This window comes from Oncorhynchus tshawytscha, linkage group LG04 (assembly GCF_018296145.1).
Source record: "Oncorhynchus tshawytscha isolate Ot180627B linkage group LG04, Otsh_v2.0, whole genome shotgun sequence".
Classification (NCBI taxonomy): domain Eukaryota; kingdom Metazoa; phylum Chordata; class Actinopteri; order Salmoniformes; family Salmonidae; genus Oncorhynchus; species Oncorhynchus tshawytscha.
In genome coordinates, this window is record NC_056432.1 from 22,850,053 (window position 1) to 22,876,720 (window position 26,668).

Genomic DNA, 26,668 nt, shown 5'->3' on the forward strand with positions numbered 1-26,668 from the left:
TAAACTCCCCACTTGGAGCACCGCTTCTGGATGAGCATTTTCTTGTTTGCTTTTGACCTTACACAGCTCATTGAGTGCAGTCTTAGTGCCAACATACAGCTTATCGTGAGGTACTCTACCTCCAGGTGAGCATAACCTCGAGACTTATTTAATATTAGACATCATGCACCAGCGGTTGTTGACAAATAGACACACACCCCCACCCCTCGTCTTACCAGACGTAGTTATTCTGTCCTGCCGATGCACGGAAATCCCAGCCAGCTTTATATTATCCGTGTCGTTGTTCAGCCACGACTTGATGAAACATACTGTAAGATATTACAGTTTTCAATGTCCTGTTGGTAGGATAGTCTCGAAAGTAGAATCATCCATTTTATTTTCCAGTGATTGCACGTTGGCCAATAGAACGGATGGTAGAGGTGAGTTACCCACTCGTCGACAAATTCTCTTACGGCTGAAATCCCGTTAACGGGATCGATTTGACAACAGCCAGTGAAAGTGCAGGGCGCCAAACTCAAACAACAGAAATCTCATAATTAAAATTCCTCAAACATACAAGTATTATACACCATTTTAAAGATAAACTTGTTGTTAATCCCACCACAGTGTCCGATTTCAAAAAGGCTTTCTGACGAAAGCATACCATGCGATTATGTTAGGTCAGCGCCAAGTCACAGAAAAACACAGCCATTTTTCCAGCCAAAGAGAGCAGTCACAAAAAGTTATATATTTCATATTCATATATAAAGTTCATATTTATATCCAAAAATCTCAGTTTACATTGGCGTGTTATGTTCAGTAATGTTTTACTTCCAAAACATCCAGTGATTTTGCAGAGAGCCACATCAATTTACAGAAATACTCAACATAGATGTAGATGAAATTACAAGTGTTTGACATGGAATTAAAGATATACTTCTCCTTAATGCAACCGCTGTGTCAGATTTCAAAAAAGCTTTACGGAAAAAGCACACCATTCAATAATCTGAGTACAGCGCTCAGGCACCATACAGATACCCACCATGTTGTGGAGTCAACAGAAGTCAGAAATAGCATTATAAATATTCACTTACCTTTGATGATCTTCATCGGAATGCACTGCCAGGAATCCCAGTTCCACAATACATGTGTGATTTGTTCGATAAAGTCCATCATTTATATCCAAATACCACCTTTTTGTTCGCGCGTTTAGTACACAAATCCAACTTCAAGAGGCGCAGGCACTTAGTCCAGACAAAGTCAAAAAAGTTATATTACAGTTCGTAGAAACATGTCAAACGATGTATAGAATCGATCTTTAGGATGTTTTTTAACAAATCTTCAATAATGTTTCAACCGGACAATTCCTTTGTCTTTAGAAATTAAAAGTAACGCAGCTCACTCTCACGGGCGCGAGCCTGATTTGGCTCATGGCATTCTGCCAGACCCCTTAGTCAAACAGCTCTTATTCACTCCCCCTTCACAGTAGAAGCCTGAAGGCCTGAACAAGCCTGAACAAGGTTCTAAGACTGTTGACATCTAGTGAAAGCCTTAGGAAGTGCAATCGGACCAAATTTTACACTGTATATTGATTGGATAGGCAAAGACTTGAAAACCTACAAACTTCAGATTTCTCACTTTCTGGTTGGATTTTTTTCTCAGGTTTTTGCCTGCCATATGAGTTCTGTTATATTCATAGACATCATTCAAACAGTTTTAGAAACTTCAGAGTGGTTTCTATCCAAATCTACTAATAATATGCACATCTTAGCTTCTGGGCCTGAGTAGCAGGCAGTTTACGCTGGGCACCTTATTCATCCAAGCTACTCAATACGGCCCCCCAGTCATAAGAAGTTAAGGCACCCTGATTTCCGCCCCCTGTGTTTCCATATTTTCATCACGCAAATGACAGGGATTTGGGCCTGGTCTCAGAGAAGCAGTACATCCTTCGCATCGGAATTATTAAATAAAAAATCTTCGTCCAGTTCGAGGTGAGTAATCGCTGTTCTGATATCCAGAAGCTATTTTCGGTCTTAAGAGAGGGTAGCAGCAACATTATGTACAAAAAAGTTACAACAATGCGAAAAAACGAACAAAATAGCACAATTGGTTAGGAGTCCGTAAAACGTAAGCCATCCCCTCCAGTGCCATTATCTTCTTGGTCATTCATGATGATGACTGCTTGTCTAGCATGCTAGCTAACATTTTGAAAGTATGTGGTTGACATGATCAGTCCAATCAAAGCAGTCCGGTAGATATGACGTGATTTGACATAATTTTATCTGTGGCCAATGACTTTTTTTTAAATCTTTTTTTATAACCTTTATTTAACTAGGCAAGTCAGTTAAGAACAAATTCTTATTTTCAATGACGGCCTAGGAACAGTGGGTTAACTGCCTGTTCAGGGGCAGACAGATTTGTACCTTGTCAGCTCGGGGGTTTACCACTAGGCTACGCTGCCGCCCCAAGAAGACATAGTGCCTTCTTGTATGGGCACTTCCAAGGTAACTCTATGGCAGCACCCAAGGGGCTTGAATTTTTGAGCTCTCCCCATAGTGACGCAGTGACGTAGTGTCCCCATGAATGATAGAACACTGAGCCAATCACGGCGCAACTAGAGAACATTACCAACCTCTACGTTCCATATTTTCTGCTGGCTGCCCCACCACCACAGAAAGCACTAAGCTAGGCTGAAACATCTGCATTTGGAGCTGCCTCGAGAAAGCAAAAAAGATACCATGTTTGAATGCAGATATATATATTTTTTTACATTGTTTGCAAACTGATATGTGACATGTTTTAATGCCAAAATGTCTTGCTAAACAGGTGGGGCTATCACGGCTCTGGCTAAGACCCAGATGCAGATACAGGAAGCGGATAGTACAAGTCTCAAGAGTTTATTATAGTACAAGAGGCAGGCAAAAGGTAAGTCAAGGCAGGCAAAGAGTTGTAATCCAAATCAGAGTCAGGCAGGTATAGAACGGCAGGCAAGATCAGGGTCAGGGCAGGCAGAAAGGTCAAAACTGGGAAGACTAGGAAAAACAACAACTAGAGCACAGGAAACACAGGAACATGCTGGTAGGACTTGACCGGGGCGAACTAGCAACAGACAAGCAAAAAATTAGGTATAAATACACGGAGGATAATGGGGGAAGATGGGAGACATCCGAGTGGTGCAACGGTCTAAGGCACTGCATCTCAGTAGGCCATCATTGTAAATAAGAATTTGTTCTTAACTGACTTGCCTAATTAAGTAAAAAATGGGGGGTGGAAACAAGCACAAAGACAGGTGAAACAGATCAGGGTGTGACAGGGGCTCTAAACAGGTGGTCCACCTGCCCTAAATTAATACTAAATAATTAGGAGTGTAGCATTGGAAACAGTGCCGACTGCACTTTCTGTCTCCGTGTGTATAGGCTAGGGGCTTGATGAACAGATAAACTGTACAAGGACAGTAGGATGTCTGATAAATGTGTTTTTATTACCATTTTCATAATTGTATTTCACCTAGTCCTGCATGTTTTCACTGTACCCTGCAATCACACCTGCAACCCTGTACATGTGACTAAGCACTGAATTTTAATCTAAAAATTAGACTAATCTCAAGCCTGTGGAAAACCTAGCTGTTGCTAAGAGACAGCAGTATTGAGCCCCAGATGATATTATAGGGGGCTTCATAATGCTGTATCTTAGCAACTTAGTTAATGATTGTATTCTGATATGAAATGGTACAGCTCTGTAATCACACTACCATTATTTAGCTCCACAGTTAAATCAATATACTACCAAAAACAATAATGCTCAGATTAATTCCTTTTCCTTTTTAATTCCTTTTTCCATAAATATCAATAGTTTATTTGGGTGAATTCTTAGGTGCACTGTTTTCAAAGTTGCACTTTTATTCTTCACCCTCGTCCTCTATGGAATGGGAACAGTCTGTAATTAAATATTGATTTGGGTGCAGCTGTTTCCGCCTATTCCTTTAGTCTCACGCTCTCATACAGTGGATTAAGCAAATTACAATAACATTTTGTTTCCATATTTCTTGTCAGGAAGGAATTGAGAGATTGTGAGCCCTTTTGAAAGAATACAAAAACACGCCTTGGTGTAAATGTGTTTCAGGTGCTTGAATTTATTTTGGGATATTCTGTTGAAAAAGCTCTCTGTTTTCAAGGATCACAGAGCAAATATCTCCCTTTTCCTGTAGGTTTGATTGAACAAGTTAGAATTACTGGGGCAATCAATGGAAACCCGGGGAGCTCACTCTCAATATCCTCCCTTCCCTGTGATTGGGTCATGTCATTATGAACCAGCTTAGCAGAGCACAGAGGGTTGGCACCAAAGTGATGCATCAGTTCACGCAGTGATGTCCTTTGCTCAGACCTGAAATAAACTGTTATTCTTTCCTACAATGTGACAAGCTAGCCTCTTGATCTAGTGGTGCATGCAATTCGCTCTGGAGTGCAGGTTGTAGGTAGGTGCATGGTATCCAAACCTGACAGGGCTCATCTGGTATATGCTAGACCGGCCCAGCTGTGTGCTTTATTTGACAGGGAGGAAGAAAGAAGGCGAGAGTGCTGTGTAGTAAGAAGCCTAGTGACAGGGCACTGCAGATGACCCCACACTCACATTAGCAAGTGGCAGGCCGCATCCCGGGCTGTATTAGTGTATTGGACCCAGTGGGGAGGCTTTGTTGCTCTAATGGCTGGAGTGCAGTGCAGTGGCCATGACTGCCAGCACATTCTGTCTGGCTTTACTCTAAGCTCAGTTACATAACTGGCCCAGTGTGTGATCCTGAGCCAGGGGCTCTGTGGAATGGATCACAACTCTTGACCCTTGTTGTTGAACATTCTCTCTCTGAAGATCTGACAGAGTGAGCCCTGAATCTAAAACCTGCGTGGTATAAAACGGTGTGTGTTTGTCCTGACTGACGACCCTGCTCCCACCCCGCATGGTCATATACACCCTGTGGCTAAAGAGGATGCAGTCAGTGCTGCTGCATCACAGATATGTGCTCAGTCTATTGTGATTCCCCAGGCATACACGAGCAACGTATTGGAGGCATTGCCTCGGCAGCAGCAGAACGGGGTTAAGCTAAACCTGGTTGCCATGTAATACTGACCTAGTTAGTATGCGGCTGTAACGCGGAACTTAGCGGCTGGGCTACCCTACCACAGCACAGCCTGCATCCCAGTGAAACCACTCCAAAAACAATAATAAGCCCCCCCTTTCCCCCAAGCCACACTCTCACTGGAGAAAACACAGCCCGGTCTATGGGACCATGAGCTGTAACCTGGGCCTGGAGTAAAACTGCTCATTGACAAGCTAGGTAGGTGGTCATTGTGAGTGTGACTAGCTTTTCAACCATATCCTGGTCGTAGGAGGCATTTCCATAGAGGCCCCAGCCTTGCTCCCCATACCAACGTTTCTAATCTAAGGTCTGTTTTGCCCTCAATGTCTTTTTGAATGGATCCTGTGGTTTTTATTTCCTCGAGTCATAACTACTCACAGAATGCCTTTCCCAGCTACAAATAAAATATTTTTCATATCATCATCTATATATTAGATTCAATTTGAAAGAGTTTCATTGTGACTCAATAGATGTCATCACAGATGGTGGCTTATAGGGTGTGTGTCATCACAGGTTGGTTTGGGGGTGATATCAGTCAGGGAGAATTGGGCCACCAAGGATGAGATCAGTGCTGTAGTATAACACTGATTACGTCCTGTCAAACATATAAAACTCAGATTTTTTCACCATCTGCTCTCTTTGGCGAGAAAAGAAAAGCCTCTTACATCAGAGAGACTGAATCACTGACAGTGACGCTGGGAACCTGCCTCCATATTTCCTATTTGATTTTTACCAAATAGAGGGCTGTCAGGAATCGAAGCAACGCCCCAATGCGTTATATTTTATAGCGAAGGCTGCAGCAGAAGTCAACTCCTTCGTCTGTGAATCTTTCGTCTGCCTGTGTGTGCACAATTGGCTGGGGAACAATGTGTGTGTGCGCTGGTGGCTCCATGGCACTATGGGGAAACTCGTTTAAACCTGTCTGAAGGCTCTCGATATATGGGTTCACTCATGTCCTAAAATAAATGTGTTCATATGGGCAGAATATTGTATATACATTTGTTCATATGGGCAGAATATTGTATATACATTTGTTCATATGGGCAGAATATTGTATATACATTTGTTCATATGAGCAGAATATTGTATATACATTTGTTCATATGAGCAGAATATTGTATATACATTTGTTCATATGAGCAGAATATTGTATATACATTTGTTCATATGAGCAGAATATTGTATATACATTTGTTCATATGAGCAGAATATTGTATATACATTTGTTCATATGAGCAGAATATTGTATATACATTTGTTCATATGGGCAGAATATTGTATATACATTTGTTCATATGGGCAGAATATTGTATATACATTTGTTCATATGAGCAGAATATTGTATATACATTTGTTCATATGAGCTGAATATTGTATATACATTTGTTCATATGAGCAGAATATTGTATATACATTTGTTCATATGAGCAGAATATTGTATATAAATTTGTTCATATGAGCAGAATATTGTATAAAATGAATAAATAAAAATGCGCTGCAATCGTTGCCTTCCTTTTAGACAAAAAATAAAACAAGGTTGGGCGAATAACTTGAAAAATGTCATCTATAAGTCTAATAATACATTCATTAATCAATAAACATCCTCATATCAAAAAAATCTATTTCAACCTTGTAATAATTCATTTTCTTTCAATTTGCTTGATATAATTGAATTATCAATATAAAATAAGAGTAATAAAATAATACTTTTCAGAACATTGAGTTTTTCAGGATAGGCTAATTATTAGAGATTCTGCACAGCTGTTTGGGGCTCCTGAGTGGTGCAGCGGTCTAAGGCACTGCATCTCAGTGTAAGAGGTGTCACTACAGTCCCTGGTTCGAATCCAGGCTGTATCACATCCAACTGTGATTGGGAGTCCCATAGGGCGGTGCACAATTGGCCCAGTGTCGTCCGGGGGTAGGCCATCATTGGAAATAAGAATTTGTTTTTAACTGACTTGCCTGGTTAAATAAATAAATACACTTTTTTTAAAGTTTGTCAGCAGCACACTAAAGCTTGGAAGAGTATTCTATATGAAAAGGAGAGTGTGTGGTTCTTCAATAGGCTTTGTGTAGGCTAATATACATATTTGTTGGGTGCTCATTTTGTATCCAGCTGTTTAGTTAGGCCTAGTGATATTGTCGACCATCATCAGCTGAGGAAATATTTTTCTGAATGACAGTCAAGTGGCAGTTGTTGTGATAGGCCTATAGCACCCGATACAAAAACAGCCCGTGCGTAAAATACTGTTTGGAAGAATGTCCAGAATATTATGATGTCTCGTTCGTTGTGCCAGTGAAGACTGTTCTAATGACCCTACAGTTATGTTGATTATCTGCTATTGTCTGCTTGAATCAGCGTCTGACAACTTTGATGGAAGATTACTGAGGATAATAGCGGACGATATTGCCACTCCTATTTGCCATGTCTTCAATCTAAGCCTACAAGAAACTGTGCCCTCAGACCTGGAGGGAAGCTAAAGTCATTCTGCTACCCAAGAATAGTCAAGCCCCCTTTACTGGCTCAAATAGCTGACCAATCAGCCTGTTACCTGTTGCTGACAGGTATATAAAATCGAGCACATTGCCATGAAATCTCCATAGACAAACATTGGCAGTAGAATGGCCATACTGAAGAGCTCAGTGACTTCCAACATGGCACCATCATAGGATGCCACCTTTCCAACAAGTCAGTTCGTCAAATTTCTGCCCTGCTAGAGCTGCCCTGGTCAACTGTAAGTTCTGTTATTGTGAAGATGAAACGTCTAGGAGAAACAACGTCTCAGCCACGAAGTGGTAGGCCACACAAGTGCACAGAACGGGACCGCAGAGTGCTGAAGCGCATAGCACTTAAAAATCATCTGTCCTCGGTTGCAACACTCACTGCTGAGTTCCAAACTGCCTCTGGAAGCAAAATCAGCACAATAACTGTTCTTCGGGAGCTTCATGAAATGGGTTTCCATGGTCGAGCAGCCGCACACAAGCCTAAGATCACCATGCGCAATGCCAAGTGTCGGCTGAAGTGGTGTAAAGCTCACCGCCATTGGACTCTGGAGCAGTGGAAACGGGTTCTCTGGAGTGATGAATCTTGCTTCATCATCTGGCAGTCTGACGGCCAAATCTGGGTTTGGCGGATGCCAGGCGAACGCTACCTGCCCGAATGCACAGTGCCAACTGTAATGTTTGGTGGAGGAAGAATAATTGTCTGGGGCTGTTTTTTATGGTTCGGGCTAGGCGCCTTTGGAAATCTTAACACTACAGCATACAATGACATTCTAGATGATTCTGTGCTTCAAACTTTGTGGCAACAATTTGTCCCTTTCCCGTTTCAGCATGACAATAACTTTACTGGCCTGCACAGAGCCCTGACCTCAACCCCATCAAATACCTTTGGGATGAATTGGAATGCCGACTGCGAGCCTGGCCTAATCACCCAACATCAGTGCCTTACCTCACTAATGCTCTTGTGGCTGAATGGAAGCAAGGTCTGTACGCAGTGTAGTACATTCCACAAAAGTTTTGCTCATCAAGATGGAAGCGTCAGGAATAGCCCTACGGTATTAGAAGTGCTGTTAATTCTGCAACACTTTAACAGAAAATAGTTGTCACTTCCCTACTGTGTCACGTCCCTATTGCTCACTGTCCCAGTCTACTGCTACGGTAGCATTCTCCTCTCCGCCTCCACTCCCATGGAGTCATATGATTGTACACGTGTGTTTTTCGTCTTTAAAATATGTATATTTATTTATTTATTTTACACACGCCCCACTAAGCATTACCATCAACTTCAGAATTTCATGAAGAGCAGTGTTTTAACAAAGCCTCGTTTGAATAAGGCCCACGCACTCATGTGAAGGCATTGAGGCAACTGCTCTGTCACTTCTTGGGAGCTGGATTGCGATTTGCTTGTTGTCCACAGATCTATTTTGTTGATTGTTTTTGATGAAAGGGAGTGATCAGGCATGACTTATCGCTGTGTGTTCTTCCTTTGAGACTCTGGCATCAGCACACATGATGATTGGAATCAGAGAGCGTGTGTGTACGTAGCCTATAGATGTGCAGCCTTCAGTTTTTTTTCTGATACATTTTTTAATGTTTTAAAATGTATTTTCTGTGAATGAACAACCCCCTTTCTTTTCCTCCAGTCTGTCCAATGTATGATTCAATAGGAGCATCAGCTCGTATGTTTGGCAGGCTGACCACGCAGCAGTATGTGGAATGTGCAGGTGAAATGCAGTAGAGTGTGTTGGCATTAGGGAATGAAATAAGTGATGTTCAAAGCTCGAAGGGGTGCTAAAGAGCTCAAGTTTAATTAGATTCAATTGGGCAAGAGCAAGACTGGATAATCAAACAGAAAGCACCCTCTACTGAGATAGCTTAGTCCCAGCTGTCAGCAATCATACACAGCTAGTATAGGCATCATCAGCAGCAGCACACTAATTAATTGTTTAGTTTTAGCTTGCCATTTTATTATCTTAGAGATTTAGATTGACATAGAAGAATAAATAGTGTTAATCATTTGTTTTTTTAATGTGTAGTCATTTTTCTCTTTTATCTCATTCCAAAAGGGATTGTACCGTAATCTAAACCACAGTGAATTCTTTGTCATGAATGACTTGCCTTGCCAATTCAGGGTTAGTTATAAATTGCATGTCAGTCCACGATGACCAGAGGCAACTGGGTGTGAATTAGTTATTGCTCGAGACAGATCTTTCTTCTCTTTAGTCATAGCGACCCCTCTTTCTACCCAGCAGGAGATGGGGCTGTGTAGGAGAGGGTTTGTCCTTTTGTGTCTTGCTGAGGGCCCTTGAGACGGGCTGAATTCCTGAAGAGGGTCTCACAGGTACCCTGACCCATCCACTCAAGGTCACTCTCTAATAGTCTATAACCACGTTTCCATCCATCCACAGTTATATGCAAGTAAAGTCATACCGTATAAAAAAAAATCACGTCAACTGTGATGGAAAAAGGAAGTTTCATTCAATTTTATAAATGCCGACCAATATTTTTTTGTTTGACAAGGTGGGATCTAATAAATAAAAGTTCCAATAAATATTGAGGGTCTGGTGACATGTTGATCAATGCTTGACTGCTGTTTGACAAATAAAACTATTCTTGCTCTTATCCATAATAATCTCATAATGTAGACTAGCCTATCCGCACAGCCTCCCCGCACTATATCTGCAAGCTGTTGGCTAAAGCCCACGTACTTTAAAACACAGTCCCCAAATACAGAACAAATTCAAGAAAGCGTACAGTATTATATAGATCCATTATTGCATGGAACTTCCTTCCATCTCATATTGCTCAAATGAACAGCAAACCTGGTTTAAAAAAATAGATAAAGCAACACCTCAAAGCACAACGCCTCTCCCCTATTTCACCTAGATAGTGTGTGTATGTACTGATATGTAGGCTGTGTGCTGTATTTAAATGTTTATAGTTCTGTCCTTGAGCTCTTCTTGTCTACTAATGTTCTGTATTATTTCATGTTCTGTGTGGACCCCAGGAAGAGTAGCTGCTGCTTTCACAGCAACTAATGGGGATCCTCATAAAATACCAAGACCAGTCTTTTTTTTGTTTTTGTGACAACTATCGGTTGATCAAGCCCTGATCTGTTTCACCTGTCTTTGTGATTGTCTCCACCAAGATGTTACCCATATTCCACATTATCCCCTGTGTATTTATGCCTGTGTTTTTCCAGTTTCTGTTTTTCTCATCCTCCTGGTTTTTGACCCTTGCCTGTCCTGTCCCTGTCCCTGTCCCTGAGCCTTCCTACCGTCCTGTACCTTTGCTCCACCTCTGGATTACCGACCTCTGCCTGACCTGACCCTGAGCCTGCCTGCCATCCTGTACCTTGGTCCCACTACTCTGGATTATCGACCCCTGCCTGCCTTGACCTGTCATTTGCCTGCCCCTGTTGTAACAATAAACATTGTTGCTCCACACATTTTGCACTTGGGTCTTACCTTGGTACCTGATACACATTGAACTTTAGATTTTTGTATTCGGTACATTAAAATTGAAGCGAAAAACTTACATTTTGTGTGCACTGTCATCATACACTGATTTTTATCTGCAACAAGTCTGTTTGGTGGAAACACCACTGGTGGTAAAATGTGTATATTTTCTTTATGCAGATTTTAGATTTTCGCATTAAACTGTCGCCAATTGGATGGCAACCTAGCTTGTGATGAGAACCTGGCAGAAAGGGACTGTGCTAGGCTGAGTATAATCGAACCTGGCCTGTAGGCTGTGTGATCCAGGCAGCTACTGTCTACAGCCTTGGACCAGATGTCCCTGGAGTGCTCCAGTTTGTGGTCCAGACTCTACCGTGCTGCCCTTGCCCCCAGAACATGCCAAACATGTTAGTAGAATTATATATAAAAGGCCTAGACAGCGTAGAACTGTGGAGGATGGGGGGCTAGGCTATCCCAGGTTATTGAATCTGACTGGAGTAGCTGTGTTCTGTTCACCACGGACAGAGTGGAGGATCTGGTTAACCAGGGAAGGGATTGTGATGGGAGTTATGGGTAGCAGATGGATTGATGGAAGAAACCACTCAGGGGGAACCTGTAGGATGTCATGCGTGAAACCACAGAATGTCATGGCTAGTACAATCCTGCCATCAGAAGAGTCTCTAACCAAATAGAGCAGTTCCACCATTACAGCAGTATAGTTGAGCTGTTACAGAACCTAAAGGCTGGATAATCAAATAGAAAAGAGTCAAAGTATGTGACCGTGTGCTGACTGTGCGCTCCTGTCCTTTCAGCTCAGGAATGTGTGTGTGTAAGACGGGAGTGTACGGGCCCAAGTGTGACGAGTGCCACCCAGGCTTCTTCCGTTTCAGCAGCACGGGGTGCCAACCCTGCCAGTGCAACAACCTTACTAACTACTGCCACCCACAATCTGGTGAGTAATCCACTACACCACACCTTCTATCTACAAACCACAACAATCACACTTTCTTGTTTCTGCTACACATTAATCCTGTTCGTCTCCGTCCCCGTCTCCACAGCTGTGTATTGTTGTGTGAGTGGACACTAAAAGATATCGAGAGGCTTGAAGGGGGTGAAGTTGGATGGAATTGTAGAAACCATCTGTTTGCTATTGTGATACATAGCCAGATGGCACAGTAGTCTTTCCTGGGATCAATGGAGGAATGCCGTATATTTACTTCCTTAGCTCAGGTCTGATATCAACTAGAATGACCCTCTCAGTCAGCCAGGAAGCGTTACATAAGAAACCTGAGGGTATGTTAAAAAGCAAAGACTCTCTGTCTCTTCCAGATTAACATGGCAGTAACCTGTTCCATTTCTATCAGAAAACTGGAAAATCAAGATGATTGTTCCTACCTCTATAGGGTCATTGATTTTAGATAGAGAACATCATTATCACTCCTATCGAGAAGGACAGAGAAAACAACAGTGTTTAGTGTATTTCTTCATTTTAGAGAACAGAGGACGTCTGCAATGTCCCACTATACAGAATCATTTCAATTCCACAAAAAACACTCAACTCCATCACTATGTAATTATCAATGAAATAGTCCATTTGAATGTAAGTATATAAACAGTATATTAATACAACAGTGTTACTAGGGTAATTACAGCATTACTAAACAGGTATAGAGTAACAGAAGAAGTTCACCATCCAGCCCAGGCAGAGTAAAGACCCAAGAACAGGTAACTCAACAACCTGAGGCTCAAATTCAAATCAACGGGATAGCAGTATTTGCTGCTCTAATGTGTACAAACAAAACCATTATAGGGTTTAGGTGTGGTCAACAAATGACATGTATCATATTTCCGACAGTTTTCAAAACATTTTCACCATAATATTCTCTCCTTTTCCACACAGGCGTCTGTCTGAACTGCCAGGGCAACACTCAAGGACCCAACTGTGAGGAATGCAAGCCCAGATTCTACCGCAGCTCTGGTGCTGCCAGCACCGATGCCTGTGTCGCCTGCCCCTGCTCCAACACCACCTCCACTGGCACCTGTCACACCGGTGAGTAGCCACTACCCCCTGCCTCAGTAGTGCCCTTCTTAGTTAGGTTGCCTTATTAGAACCCTTGCCGGTCTGATTGCTACTTCTTTTTTGTATTTTTTATTGAACCTTTATTTAACTAGGCAAGTCAGTTAAGAACACATTCTTATTTACAATGACAGCCTACCAAAAGGACTCCTGCGGTGAAAGAAAATATAATAATAATAATAAAATAAAAAATAAAATAAATAATATAGTATATTAATATATAGGACAAAACACACATCACGACAAGAGAGAAACCACAACACTACATAAAGAGAGATCTAAGACAACAACATAGCAAAGCAGCAACACATGACAATACAGCATGGTAGCAACACAACATGGTAGCAAAAAAACATGGCAGCAGCACAAAACATGGTACAAACATTATTGGGCACAAACAACAACACAAAGGGCAAGAAGGTAGAGACAATACCTTACGCGAAGGAGCCACAACAGTCAGTAAGAGTGTCCATGATTGAGTCTTTGAATGAAGAGATTGAGATAAAACTGTCCAATTTTAGTGTTTTTTGCAGCTCGTTCCAGTTGCTAGGTGCAGTGAAAAGAGGAGCGACCCAGGGATGTTTATGCTTTGGGAACCTTTAACAGAATTTGACTGGCAGAACGGGTGTTGTATGTGGAGGCTGAGGGCTGCGGTAGATATCTCAGATAGGGGGGAGTGAGGCCTAAGGGTTTTATAAATAAGCGACAGGTATACAGAGATGACCAATTTACAGAGGACTATAGAGTGCAGTAATGTGTCCTATAAGGAGCATTGGTGTCATATCTGATGGCCGAATGGTAAAGAACATCAAGCTGCTCGAGAGCACCCTTACCTGCCGATCTATAAATTATGTCTCCGTAATCTAGCATGGGTAGGATGGTCATCTGAATCAGGGTTAGTTTGGCAGCTGGGGTGAAGGAGGATCGATTACGATAGAGGAAACCAAGTCTAGATTTAACTTTAGCCTGCAGCTTTGATATGTGCTGGGGGAAGGACAGTGTACCTTCTAGCCATACTCCCAAGTAATTATATGAGGTAACTCTATATGACCTCAAGCTCTAAACCCTCAGAGGTTGTAATCACACCGTTGGGGAGAGGGGCATTCTTCTTACCAAACCACATGACCTTTGTTTTGGAGGTGTTCAGAACAAGGTTAAGGGCAGAGAAAGCTTGTTGGACACTTAGAAAGCTTTATTCTAGAGCTTATAACACAAAACCCAGGGAGGGGCCAGCTGAGTATAAGACTATCATCTGCATATAAATGGATGAGAGCGCTTCCTACTGCCTGAGCTATGATGTTGATGTAAATTGAGAAGAGCATGGGGCCTAGAATCGAGCCTTGGGTACTCCCTTGGTGACAGGCAGTGGCTGAGACAGCAGATGTTCTTACTTGATACACTACACCCTTTGAGGTAGTTAGCAAACCAGGCCAAAGACCCCTCAGAGGATCCACAAGAATGGAATTGTCTACCGTATCAAAAGCTTTGGCCATGTCAATAAAAATAGCAACACAACATTGCTTAGAATCAAAGTCAATGGTGATGTCATTTAGGACCTTTAAGGTTGCAGTGACACATCCATAACCTGAGCAGAAACCAGATTGCATACCAGAGAGAATACTATAGACATCAAGAAAGCCAGTTCGTTGATTATTGATAAGTTTTTCAAACACTTTTCATTAACAGAGCAAAATAGAAATTAATCTATAACAGTTAGGATCAGCTTGATTTCTCCCTTTAAATAAAGGACCCACCATGGCTGCCTTCCAAGCAATGGGAACCTCCCCAGAGAGGAGAGACAGGTAAAAAAGGTCAGAGAGAGGCTTGGCAATGATAGGGGCAGCAACCTTAAAGAACAATGCCCCTCGCTCATTCATATACCTACATGTACATGTTCTCATTCGCCCCTTTAGATTTGTGTGTATCATGTAGTTGTTGGGGAATTGTTAGATTACTTGTTAGATATTACTGCACTGTCGGAACTAGAAGCACAAGCATTTTGCCACACTCGCATTAACACCCGCTAACCATGTGTATGTGACAAATAACATTTGATTTGAGAAAGGGTATAAACCGTCTGACCCAGATGTTTTTTTGGGGAGCTCCTTTAGCACCTTAGACTCAGTGACCGCCTGTAGGGAGAAACTTTGTAGCAGGACAGGGGGAAAAGAGGGAGGAGCATGGGGCTCGTTGCATTAGAAGGGGAGGGAGATGAGGAAAGGAGGCATGGCTGAGTTAAATAGGAATCCTGACTTAATGAAGCTCAGCCATGTGCTTCTTGTCAGTAACAACCACATCATCAACATTAAGGGACATGGGCAGCTGTGAGGAGGAGGCTTTATTCTCCAGGTCTTGAACCGTTTTCCAGAACTTCTTAGGGTTAGACCCACAGAGAGAGAACTGCTCCTTAAAGTAACTAACTTTGGCCTTCCGGATAGCCTGAGTACGCTTATTTCTCATTTGCCTCAACGAGAGCCAGTCAGCGTGTGCCGAGCATTTCGCCAAATGTAATTCTTGAGGTGGTGTAACTCTGCCAGATCACGGTCGAACCCGGGGCTGCACTTGTTTTTAATTGTCATTTTCTTTATGTGGGTGTGTTTGTTAACAATACCACTGAAAATATTTTAAAAAGAAGGTCCAAGCGTCTTCGACAGAGGGGATCAAGCTGATTCTATACCAATGTTAATAGGCTAGGTCATGAAGGAAGGCTTGCTCATAAAAGTTTTTTAGCAAGCGTCTATGACAAATCAGGTCATTACAGAAAACACCAGACTGATACCTATCAGGATTATTTGTGAGGATAACATCAAGGAGAGTAGCCTTTTCTGGGTGTTTGGAGTCATAACATTGTGGGATTAATAATAATCTGAGAAAGATTTAAGGAGTCTCGGGGGGTGTACCTGTACCAGACGGGGAGAGACAGGCCATGGCAGACAGTGATCAGATCGCCAGGTGGAATCCAAGCAGCAGTGCAGCAGGCAACAGGAGTAGGTGTCACACCTACTTGGGAGAAGCTTTTTTCATGTGACAGATTCCTTGTAGAAAATCCCAGCTAGCTAGCTAACATAGCTAGCAAGTCTCTGTCCAGCTTTTTTCTTCAACTTGGAAAAGGAGGTTGTTAGCTAGCTATATCTCTTCCGTTTCAGTTTTGGCGCATGGTCTTTTACGACGTCCAGAAAAAGTTGTCCTGTTGGGGCTGTTATGTTTTGGAGATTGCAAGGATGATATCTTTTCAGTTCCAGGTTGGATGGTGTTTCAAGGTTTCTCGTGGTTCTTTTACTAGGCTGGTGTATCTGGCATTATGTCTTGGTGTGCCCTGCCTGGTATAGAGAGAGTGACCACAGAAGGTAGTGGCCCGGGAGTACTCTTAATGTTCCAACAGCAAAACACCATCAACAGTCACTGCCAGGGATGAAGGCTCTGGTCCCCATTACCAGGGGTGCAACTTTGGTTTTAGAAGTGGGGGGGGCCTCCCTAAACAACTTACCCGACTGCTAGGAGGCATCCGCAAAATCCTAAAGCACCCCGTTGACTCGTTTTGTATCACATTCCAATGATAAAACTGGGGAAGACAAAATTGCAATTTCAGAATGTGGGGCCCCCGTCCCCAGTGAAAGTTGCACCCCTGACAATTATTATAGCCCCATCCGCAGGGATACTTCTAATCTTTCACAGATAATTGCAATTTACTTGTGATGGTTTGTCAAAGAATCAATATCTGGACCCTCTGGTTGATGATGTTTAATCCCACCTATCTGTCTTATCCCTGCTGGTCAAGTTATGTTTCATCACCGAGCATGGGTCTGTTCACATCAGCTTCATCACAAAAGTCTAGGTCACAGTGTATGTCTGTGCTCCTGTAGACACGTATTTGATATTAAGCATGTTTTAACCAGGCAAGCCAGCATTCGTTTGTACCCATACTAAACTAATACCTCAGCAGCTGAGGCCTGAGCCTTGGTGTCAAGGACATACATAGAGTCCCTGTCTGTCTGTCTTTCTCTATCACCTCCTCCCTACCTCTGATCTGACCAATCAGCCGCAGCCATGTGACTGCTGACAGCCTCCCATTGGGTCCCAGCAGCCTGGCAACAGCCATGTGGAGAGGGTTCTGAAGCCTGTCAGGTTGTTTGCCCGGCCAGGGCTGAGTGCTGAGGGGGGCTAATCTGAGCAGCTACATCACTGCACTGCGAGGGGAAGGGACACACACACAACATGATCCTCCTATTGCTGCCTTGTGAAGTCAATGGAGTGTGGTGCCCACCCCCCTCTGTTCTGTTGCTGCCTGACTAGCTTGCTGTGAAGTTGCCCAGCTGTGCCCATGATGTTCAGTGTGCTCTATGTTCAGCTCAAACTCTGCCTTGTGTGGGTGTGCGTGCGTACGTGCTTGTGTGTGTGTGTGTGTGTAAATCAAATCAAATGTATTTGTCACATACACATGGTTAGCAGATGTTAATGCGAGTGTAGCGAAATGCTTGTGCTTCTAGTTCCGACAATGCAGTAATAACCAACGAGTAATCTAACCTAACAATTCCACAACAACTACCTTATACACACAGTGTAAAGGAATGAAAGAATATGTACATTAAAATATATGAATGAGTGATGGTACAGAACGGCATAGGCAAGATGCAGTAGATGGTATAGAGTACAGTATATACATATGAGATGAGTAATGTAGGGTATGTAAACATTATATGAAATTGTTTAAAGTGGCAAGTGATACATTTTTTACATCAATTTTTCCATTATTAAAGTGGCTGGAGTTGAGTCAGTATGTTGGCAGCAGCCACTCAATGTTAGTGGTGGCTGTTTAACAGTCTGATGGCCTTGAGATAGAAGCTGTTTTTCAGTCTCTCAGTCCCTGCTTTGATGCACCTGTACTGACCTCGCCTTCTAGATGATAGCTGGGGGGAACAGGCAGTGGCTTGGGTGGTTGTTGTCCTTGATGATCTTAATGGCCTTCCTGTGACATCGGGTGGTGTAGGTGTCCTGGAGGGCAGGTAATTTGCCCCCGGGGATGCGTTGTGCAGACCTCACTACCCTCCGGAGAGCTTTGCGGTTGTGGGTGGAGCAGTTGCCGAAACAGGTGGTGATACAGCCTGACAGGATGCTCTCGATTGTGCATCTGTAAAAGTTTGTGAGTGCTTTTGGTGACAAACTGAATTTCTTCAGCCTCCTGAGGTTGAGAGGCGCTGCTGCGCCTTCTTCACCACGCTGTCTGTGTGGGTGGACAAATTCAGTTTGTCCGTGATGTGTACACCGAGGAACTTAAAAGTTTCTACCCTCTCCACTACTGTCCCATCGATGTGGATAGGGGGGTGCTCCCTCTGCTGTTTCCTGAAGACCACGATTATCTCCTTTGTTTTGTTGAGGTTGAGTGTGAGGTTATTCTCCTGCCACCACTCCACCAGGGCCCTCACCTCCTCCCTGTAGGCTGTCTCATCATTGTTGGCAATCAAGCCTACCACTGTCGTGTTGTCTGCAAACTTGAAGATTGAGTTGGAGGCGTGCATGGCCACGCAGTCGTGGGTGAACAGGGAGTACAGGAGAGGGCTCAGAACGCACCCTTGTGGGGCCCCAGTGTTGAGGATCAGCGGGGTGGAGATGTTGTTACCTACCCTCACCACCTGGGGGCGGCCCGTCAGGATGTCCAGTACCCAGTTGCACAGGGCGGGGTCGAGACCCAGGGTCTCGAGCTTGATGACGAGTTTGGTAGTTGATGAACAGCATTCTCACATAGGTATTCCTCTTGTCCAGATGGGTTAGGGCAGTGTGCAGTGTGATTGCAATTGCGTCGTCTGAGGACCTATTGGGGCGGTAAGCAAATTGGAGTGGGTCTAGGGTGTCTGGTAGGGTGGAGGTGATATGGTCCTTGACTAGACTCTCAAAACACTTCATGATGACGGAAGTGAGTGCCACGGGGCTGTGTGTGTGTGTGTGTGTGTGTGTGTGTGTGTGTGTGTGTGTGTGTGTGTGTGTGTGTGTGTGTGTGTGTGTGTGTGTGTGTGTGTGTGTGTGTGTGTGTGTGTGTGTGTGTGTGTGTGAGAGAGAGAGAGAGAACTGGATTGAAAATTATGTTCAGGCCTGTAAGTGACTGAGCTGGCTGTATTGCAGTAGACAGGGGGAATGGTAAAGGTATTGGGTAAATATCCAGGTCAGGTTGTACAGTATCATCATGTGAAGGTTTGCCCCCCCAGCCGTCACCGTGCTGACTGGGTCATGTTCTCTCCTGGTGATATAACACATCGGCTCACTCTGACTGAAGCGTTTCCACTGCCAACAGTCCGGTGTTAAAACAGACCAATCAGAAACTGCCTATAGATAAGAGTTGTTATCACTCTTGCACTTTATTAGTCTAACTCTTTTCTGAAAATGTATTGTGTCTTTTAAAAGTGTGTCTGTTGTGGGCACAAATATTGTTCCCATAAGTCTGAAAGAGTTAGATATGATTTAGAGATGAATGATCTTAAGCAGACTACAGCCTGCAGCACAAATTTGAGGTACCATTAAATGTGTGGCTATTTTCTTGATGAACTTGTTTAGTAGGAGGTGATCAACACTTACACTAGTGACATGCAGCAAGCCTAATTACTGTGCTCAATAATATTTGGTGTCAGAGCTCTTGGCCCTTAATGGATGTGACAACATCAAAAGGGGATATATCATAGTTAGTGAAGCCATTAGGAGAGAAGGAAGGCACTGTATAGTAGCATCATATTACTAAGGTCCAGAGGCCGGAGGAGAAAGCTGACTCCTGATAATGATGAGTGATGATGATGCTGCTCTGATACAAGGGATCAGTCTTTAAAAACAGTTCAACTGAATTTGATTCCGCACTGTAGAGATGTGTGTTAGTAAGCTGCTTTTGATAAAAGTGTCTGCTAAATGGCATGTTATTATCGTTGAATATTTTCACTGAGTCTTTTGGGGAAGTTAAAAAATGTCTCATTCTTCAACAGAAAATCCTATTATTAGCCAGGGTAGTCTTATATAACCCATGTGTAGCCCGTATGTAGCCCGTATGTAGCTTGTAGACTACTAAACCCTGCCAGAGGGCTTACCCTCTGTGTTGTACTGTATTAGAAATCAATCTCTTTGGCATTCTGGTGCCATCTAGTGGTGGTGCATCAGCCAAGTCTATTTTATGACTGACATGTATTAGTGTGTGTTTTTGTTTCCCTAGACTCTGATGGGTTCCCAGTGTGTGACCAGTGCCTGTCTGAGTACAGCGGTCAGCAGTGTGACCAGTGCAAGGCTGGCTTCTACAGTGCCAATGGTGTGTGTGTCACCTGCGACTGCAGTGGGAACGCAGACCCTACGGGGCCGGCCCAGCTCTGCCACCCTGACACTGGCCACTGCCTGAGCTGCACCGTCAACACCACGGGGCCTCAATGCCAGCTCTGTGCCACCGGCTTCACAGGGGACGCCCTTGCCCACAACTGCACCCACCCAGGTAAGCGTCATTCAATAATTTGGTGCAGAGGAGTATTAGTTATTGAATGAGCCATGAGTAGCTCAATTCAATCCCATTCACATTGTGAATAATTTGTTTTCTAGCAGTACGGATCGTTCTTACCCCAGAGCCTGCTACAACAACAGAGACCCCTAAAACCACCACTACAACCTCTGCTCCAACCCCCAGCAGCAACGGCCTGACTGCCACAGTGCCCACCAGTGCTCCCCCTTCCACTACTAACTCCAGCATCCTACTGAGCATAGCCACCACCCAGGCCCTGCTCACCAGCCTGGGCAGCCCCACAGTCAATACCACGGCGGCTCTCACGGAGGTCTCCTGGACCCAGTTCAACATCATCGTTTTGGCCGTCATCATTCTAGTAGTGGTGCTGCTGCTGGGCTTCGTGGGAGGAGTGTACACCTACAGAGAGTACCAGAACCGCAAGCTCAACGCTCCCTTCTGGACCATTGAGCTGAAGGAGGACAACATCAGCTTCAGCAGTTACCATGACAGCATTCCCAACGCTGACGTGTCTGGCCTGCTGGAAGACGAGGCCAACGAGGTGGCGCCCAACGGCCAGCTGGCTCTCACCAACCAGGGCAACTGCTACAAGGCCTAGCCCACAGGGCAGACAGACAGCACACTGCGGACAGACTGGACACTCCCGGAGAGGCTTCCGGCCTGGCTGCCTGCTTCACAGGACAGAGGCATGAAATGGATAAAGACTTTCAAAGCTGCTGGACACCAAACCCAAAGCTCAATGCGTAACTTGACTCCTTCTACCCAGCTCCTCTCTCCTTCTGTGGAGCAGAAGGACACCAACATACTGACAGATGTTTGCAAAGAGAAAAGGAATGGAATGTTTCTGTTTGTCCTTTCGTTTGGGCTCCATTTCAGATTTGTGTGATTCACGTAAAATAAGTCGTCGATGAAGGGTCCAAAGAACAGTAGACTTTTTAAATTCAGTTGTGCCTGCAGAGGGCACTATAACAGATGTGGATGGTTGAGGTAATGGGGAGTTTGCCCATGCAAGAGTAGAGGACCATGGGAGAATCTCAATTGCATACTCTTCGTGTTATCTCTCCGAGCCTCCTTCTCCAGATAGATTGGATGAGAGTGAAAGTCAGAGGTCCCTCCCCTCTAAAGGAAGTGAGGAGAGAGGACACAAGGAGTATGCAATTGAGATTCTTCCCATGTCTCTGTTGTATGGCACACTGTTCTTTATGCAGCTCAATGGACATCAGACTACACTAGAAACCCTAGCATTTCAGAACCTTTTAAAACGAACTAACAGTTTAAGTTATAACTTGAACAGAGATCTAGTCTAGACGATGATTGTTATTCCATTTATTTTGATTCATTTCTTATTTATTTTCAAGTTTTCTTTTTGGGATAAATGTTGCGCATGTAAGATGTGCGTTTCATGGTGTTTTAACTTGTGTGCTATATTGAATGCAAATTGAAAAGGGCAAAATGTTTTCATATGTATGTATGTCTTTTTTTGTGAGTGATATAGGAAATGGGAAGGCTGCTAGCTTAATGACATCCTCTTTTGTTTTCAGTTGTATCCTGTATAAAGAATTTCCAGGTCCTTACCTTGAGTATTAACGAGGGGTGTTTAGATGATAAAACAAACATACATTGTATCCTCTCTCTACTCACTACTGTTCACTGCAGGGCAGTTGGTCCTATTGTTCGTTATGATTATCACTTTGACCTATTTACTGATGGTGTGCAAATCTGCTGGTTTGAGAAATGCCTACCTCAATGGAAGTTGCTGAACAAATTCTTGCAATTTTTTTTTAGTACTAGTCCATTTAGGCTGGTTTCGTTTAAGTAATCCACTTCTAGGACACAATGATGCCAGCCACAATTTCTTATGTAAGTCTTAACAGTACAAAATAGAAACAGATCTTGGTGATGTGTTGCTGGCAGCATCACCGTTAATCCCGCTCAAGTGTTTTTAATAAACTACAATTGATATCCTGGATTTGTTTCTGGTAAAAGTATCATGAGTGAGTTAAGCTAGTAAGGGAACTCACTCCTCAGGGAATGCCTCTTTCCCCAGTGTGATCGCTGTAGATAAGAGTAGGACATTGTACAGATGAATGTGAATAGGATCATTATTATTGTACAGGTAGAGTGCAGTTTACGCTCAGAACAGTCAGTACCCTTACACTGAAAGACTCAAATATGGGCTCGGCACAGTCCACACAGGAAATGACCTATCAATAGACCTACCCTCTGTATTATGTTGCAGGATATGCTACATGCCATCATCCCTAACTACTGTTAAATAATGAATGGAAAAAACTGTAAATAGTACAAACTGATAATGTCACACACAATGCTATAATAAAATTGGGTTTATTGGTTAGTCTGTAACTGTGTTTAACTCTTTTATATTTGCATGTTTACCCTACCTGGAATTGTTTTCGTTATATTGTTTCTACAGTGGCAGCATTTCTGTGAATTGAAGGCCTAACGACATCAACTAAATAATGATGGCAAAATAATAAATAATAGCAATAAGGCACCTCGGGGGTTTATGGTATATGACCAATAAACCACAACCCCTCTGGCCTTAATGCTTGAATAGCTACATGAAAATGAGAGCGAGAGTAAAGATTATTGTTCCTAGTTGAGGTTAGTTACAAGTCAAGTATCCTGGCACCTGGCTTCGCATCAGTTCAAAAGATTGACGAGTGACTGAAGTTTTGATGAGTTTTGATGTAGGGTCTGGGCATGTTGCAGCAGTATGTCGGAGGGAGAGTCCTAGATGTGAGAAGTGTGCAGGAGGGCGTAAGACAAAGGAATGTGTCGTTTCAGTGGAGAAAGTTGTAGGGGTGCCTGCGGGGCTGGAGATCTGAGGTGTTTGGTGAGAGAAAGGCAAGTTTAGGTTGCCAGGGTCAGAGCTTCAGTGAAGTAGGTTTCTTGGCCTTCATAGCTATGGTTGCAGAAATGGATGGAAAGTCCCAGAAAAGAGTCAAAATTAAGTCAGCTTAATTTTTACATAGCAGGTTAGGATAATTAGCGTGTCAGGTTAGAGGAATGAGGCTAAGGTTAGGAAAAGTGTTAGGCTTAGCTAAAATGCTACAGTTGTCAACAATAGACTCGTCATGCAGCCCAATCAGCCATGCAAAATGGTCTTGAGTGGCAACAAAACTGCCCAATAGCTGATTTCCATACACCCACTTCTGTTGATCCTCCCACTTCTGTTGACACGCCCACTTTCAGACACACTCCATGTATGCAGTTACCTACGACTCTCTCATTGGCAGAATTGTCTCCCACACAGCTCCAGGCTGTCACTTCAGTTACTTGTCAATCGTTTGAACTGATGTGAAGCAAGGTGCCAGGACACTAAAACAATTGAGGGGTACAGTCGGCTATCAACATTTTAGACGTTTTCTTATTATTTTCACTTCAATCTATACATTTGCATAATAACTTCAGAAATGCCAGCTGCTGATTACGACCAGGCCCCTCTACCGGAGCTATTACCCCTCTACTACCGCAGACTTTTCCCTTTCTCTCAATATTACCGGTGGCCGAAATATGGAGGAGTGACAAAGAACTACTCACATTGAAGGATGACATCTACGTACAATAGTCATTCAGCACTCTGAACGAGCTGGAGAAGGAGATGCAGAAGATAAATCTGTACAAGATTGACATTGGAGCGGTCTACAGTCACAGGCCTAATCAGTATAACACAGTCAAGTCTGGATCCTTCCAGGCTCTGGAGAAGGAGCAGGTGTTTGATGTTGATATGACAGACTATGACAATATCAGAAGCTGTTGCAGTGCTGCAGACATCTGCCCAAAGTGCTGGACTCTGATGACCATTGTCATCCGTATCGTGGACAGAGCCCTTGGAGATGTCTTTGGTTTCCGGCACTGAGAGGGGTGCATTGCTGGGTGTGTGACAAGGCCACCCGGAAGCTTTCAGTGCTCCGCTCCGCTGTGTCTGAGTACCTGAGTCTGGTCAAGGATGAAGACGAGACAGTGAGGAAAGTAGTACTGTCAGACTCAATTCAATCCCTAGTGGTGGTGGAGCACCACTTTCCCCAGTACTTTCTAGTGGGACAGGACATACTGGGCAACAAAGAGGTTGCAGACAAAGTGCTGTCCCTCATGCCCAAAGATGTCAGAAAGGAGCTTCTGCGGTGCTTCCAGACTGAGAAAAACCCTGAGAAGCGCTGGGGAAGACTTAAGACTGGTCTAAAACAAACATACAACTGCCAAGGGCCACTACTTTGAGAAGGAGGTCATGTGCAGTACTTTTACCCTAGGCTCGTTGTGAACATCAGTAAAGGAGTCAACCATTTGCTGAAGAGCCCCATTCAGCATCCATCCCAAAACCAGGGGGATTTCTGTTCCTATTGACCTGAGAAAACTGGATCGCTTTGACCCCTTCGATGTGCCCACTATCAGTCTGATCTGTGAGTTGGATCGGCCCAAGACAGCAGAGGAGGAAGAGGAGGAGGAGGAGGACACCAAGGAGAATGAGAGAGAAGCAGGAGAGTGACGGAAGATAAGAGACTACAAACAAACAAGCTTGGCAAAGTATGTAAAAACTATTTGATCAATTCCTGTAAGGGATGGCTCTTTCATGGAAAGGGGGCATCTTAAAAAGAGTGATCTTCAAAAGGACTTCTAACCTTGAGCAGTGTCCAACGGAACACTGTCTGTTGCTGGGATTGGTACCTACAATGTTTGGCTAATCTTAACAAGCCCATCATATCAGTTGTTCATAATCTGACAGTTAAAGATGGAGAACACACATTACAGATACACTGTAAACAAATGGTCTCAGTTTGAGAATTGTCTTGCAAATATTTTACTCTTTATCAATGATTGAAAATCACAGTTGTGCAAAACGTTTAGAAAGCCTATTGCTGAAAATGACTTTGTACTACAAAAAAAAAAAAAAAAAAGTGCCAAGACATGTAGGCAATTTTTGCTTTGATCACATCAGTAGCTCTATTTTCAAGGGGGCTGTTATTCTTTCATCTGTGTTGCCGTTCTCGCACCGCAGTCTGCATGTCATGTCATATTAAATGTCCATTAGTCTCACGTGGAATTCTCATCTCGTCACATTTTCATTGACTAAAATAAAAAGATTTGTAATAGTTTTTTTTATGATAGTCATCTCCTCCTTTGGCCAGAGGCCTACTACTCACAATGGGACTGCTTTTCGTAACGTGGTTGTGTTTTGGCGCGCAATGTGGATGTATGGCAGATCCCTCTGAACACATGTCTGTTAAACTGTTCTTGCAACCACATCTACACTCTGTGCCCTGTGTTGGAGATGAAAAGCAAGCAGAGAGCAACTGGCAAACGTTGTCAAGGCCAGTGTGGTGATACTAATGATTTCTTGGAACTAATTGCTTGATTGGCTTATATGGTTGTGGCTAGATGGAGTACAGCTACGGACAGAAATGACTTTTAGCAGGTTAGGAGAATTAGTGTAGCAGGTTAGGAAAGGGCTTAGGTTGGGCTAAGCTAAAATGCTATAGTTGGCCCTGATGCAACAACTAGATGGAGCTGTACTACATCTAGCCACAACCGTGGAAACCATCAGTTCATGGAGACAACATCAGTAAGGTTGATGGCACTAGGTTGACGGAATATTTGGAGGTGTGGTTTTACACACATTTCTTTTTGCACAACCATGAGTAAATGTCATGCCAGTTTATGTGTTCTGTTGTGTTATAACGATAGAGTCTACAACCAGTTATGGCCAAAGAGCTGTAACTCGAATCCATTGTTGTTGAATCACGATATTTGCTACAATATCTTCTTTGGTAAGAGTGAGGCTAGGTTCCCATTAGCTCTCGAGAACCTAAGGGGGGTACAGTGGCTTCAGAAAGTATTCAGACCCCCTTGACTTTTTACACATTCTGTTACGTTACAGCCTTCTTCTAAAATTGATTAAATAAAACATTTTCCTCATCAATCTACACACAATACCCCAATAGTGAAAACAGTTTTTTATGAATTTTAGCACATTTATAAAAAACTGAAATACCTTATTTACATAAGTATTCAGACCCTTT

At 43.4% G+C, this 26,668-nt stretch overlaps 1 protein-coding gene and 1 pseudogene across 4 annotated transcripts in view; both read left to right on the forward strand.

Annotated features, from left to right (window-relative positions):
- LOC112248330 (multiple epidermal growth factor-like domains protein 9) overlaps positions 1–22,983 on the forward strand; it is a 43,753-nt gene extending 20,770 nt beyond the window's left edge. For 2 of the 4 annotated variants that reach the window (XM_024417248.2, XM_024417250.2), the window contains exons 3-6: positions 11,883–12,022; positions 12,971–13,120; positions 20,334–20,603; positions 20,708–22,983. In XM_024417248.2, coding sequence (XP_024273016.1) covers positions 11,883–12,022; positions 12,971–13,120; positions 20,334–20,603; positions 20,708–21,225 — 1,078 coding nt within the window. In that variant the 3' untranslated portion in view covers positions 21,226–22,983. Of the gene's footprint in view, positions 1–10,976; positions 11,478–11,882; positions 12,023–12,970; positions 13,121–20,333; positions 20,604–20,707 lie in introns of those variants that run through there. The other 2 variants (XM_042320479.1, XM_024417249.2) reach the window with 2 other exon arrangements.
- Positions 22,984–24,059: 1,076 nt separating this feature from the next.
- Positions 24,060–25,471, forward strand: LOC112249670 (annotated as a pseudogene).
- The last annotated feature ends 1,197 nt before the right edge of the window (positions 25,472–26,668 follow it).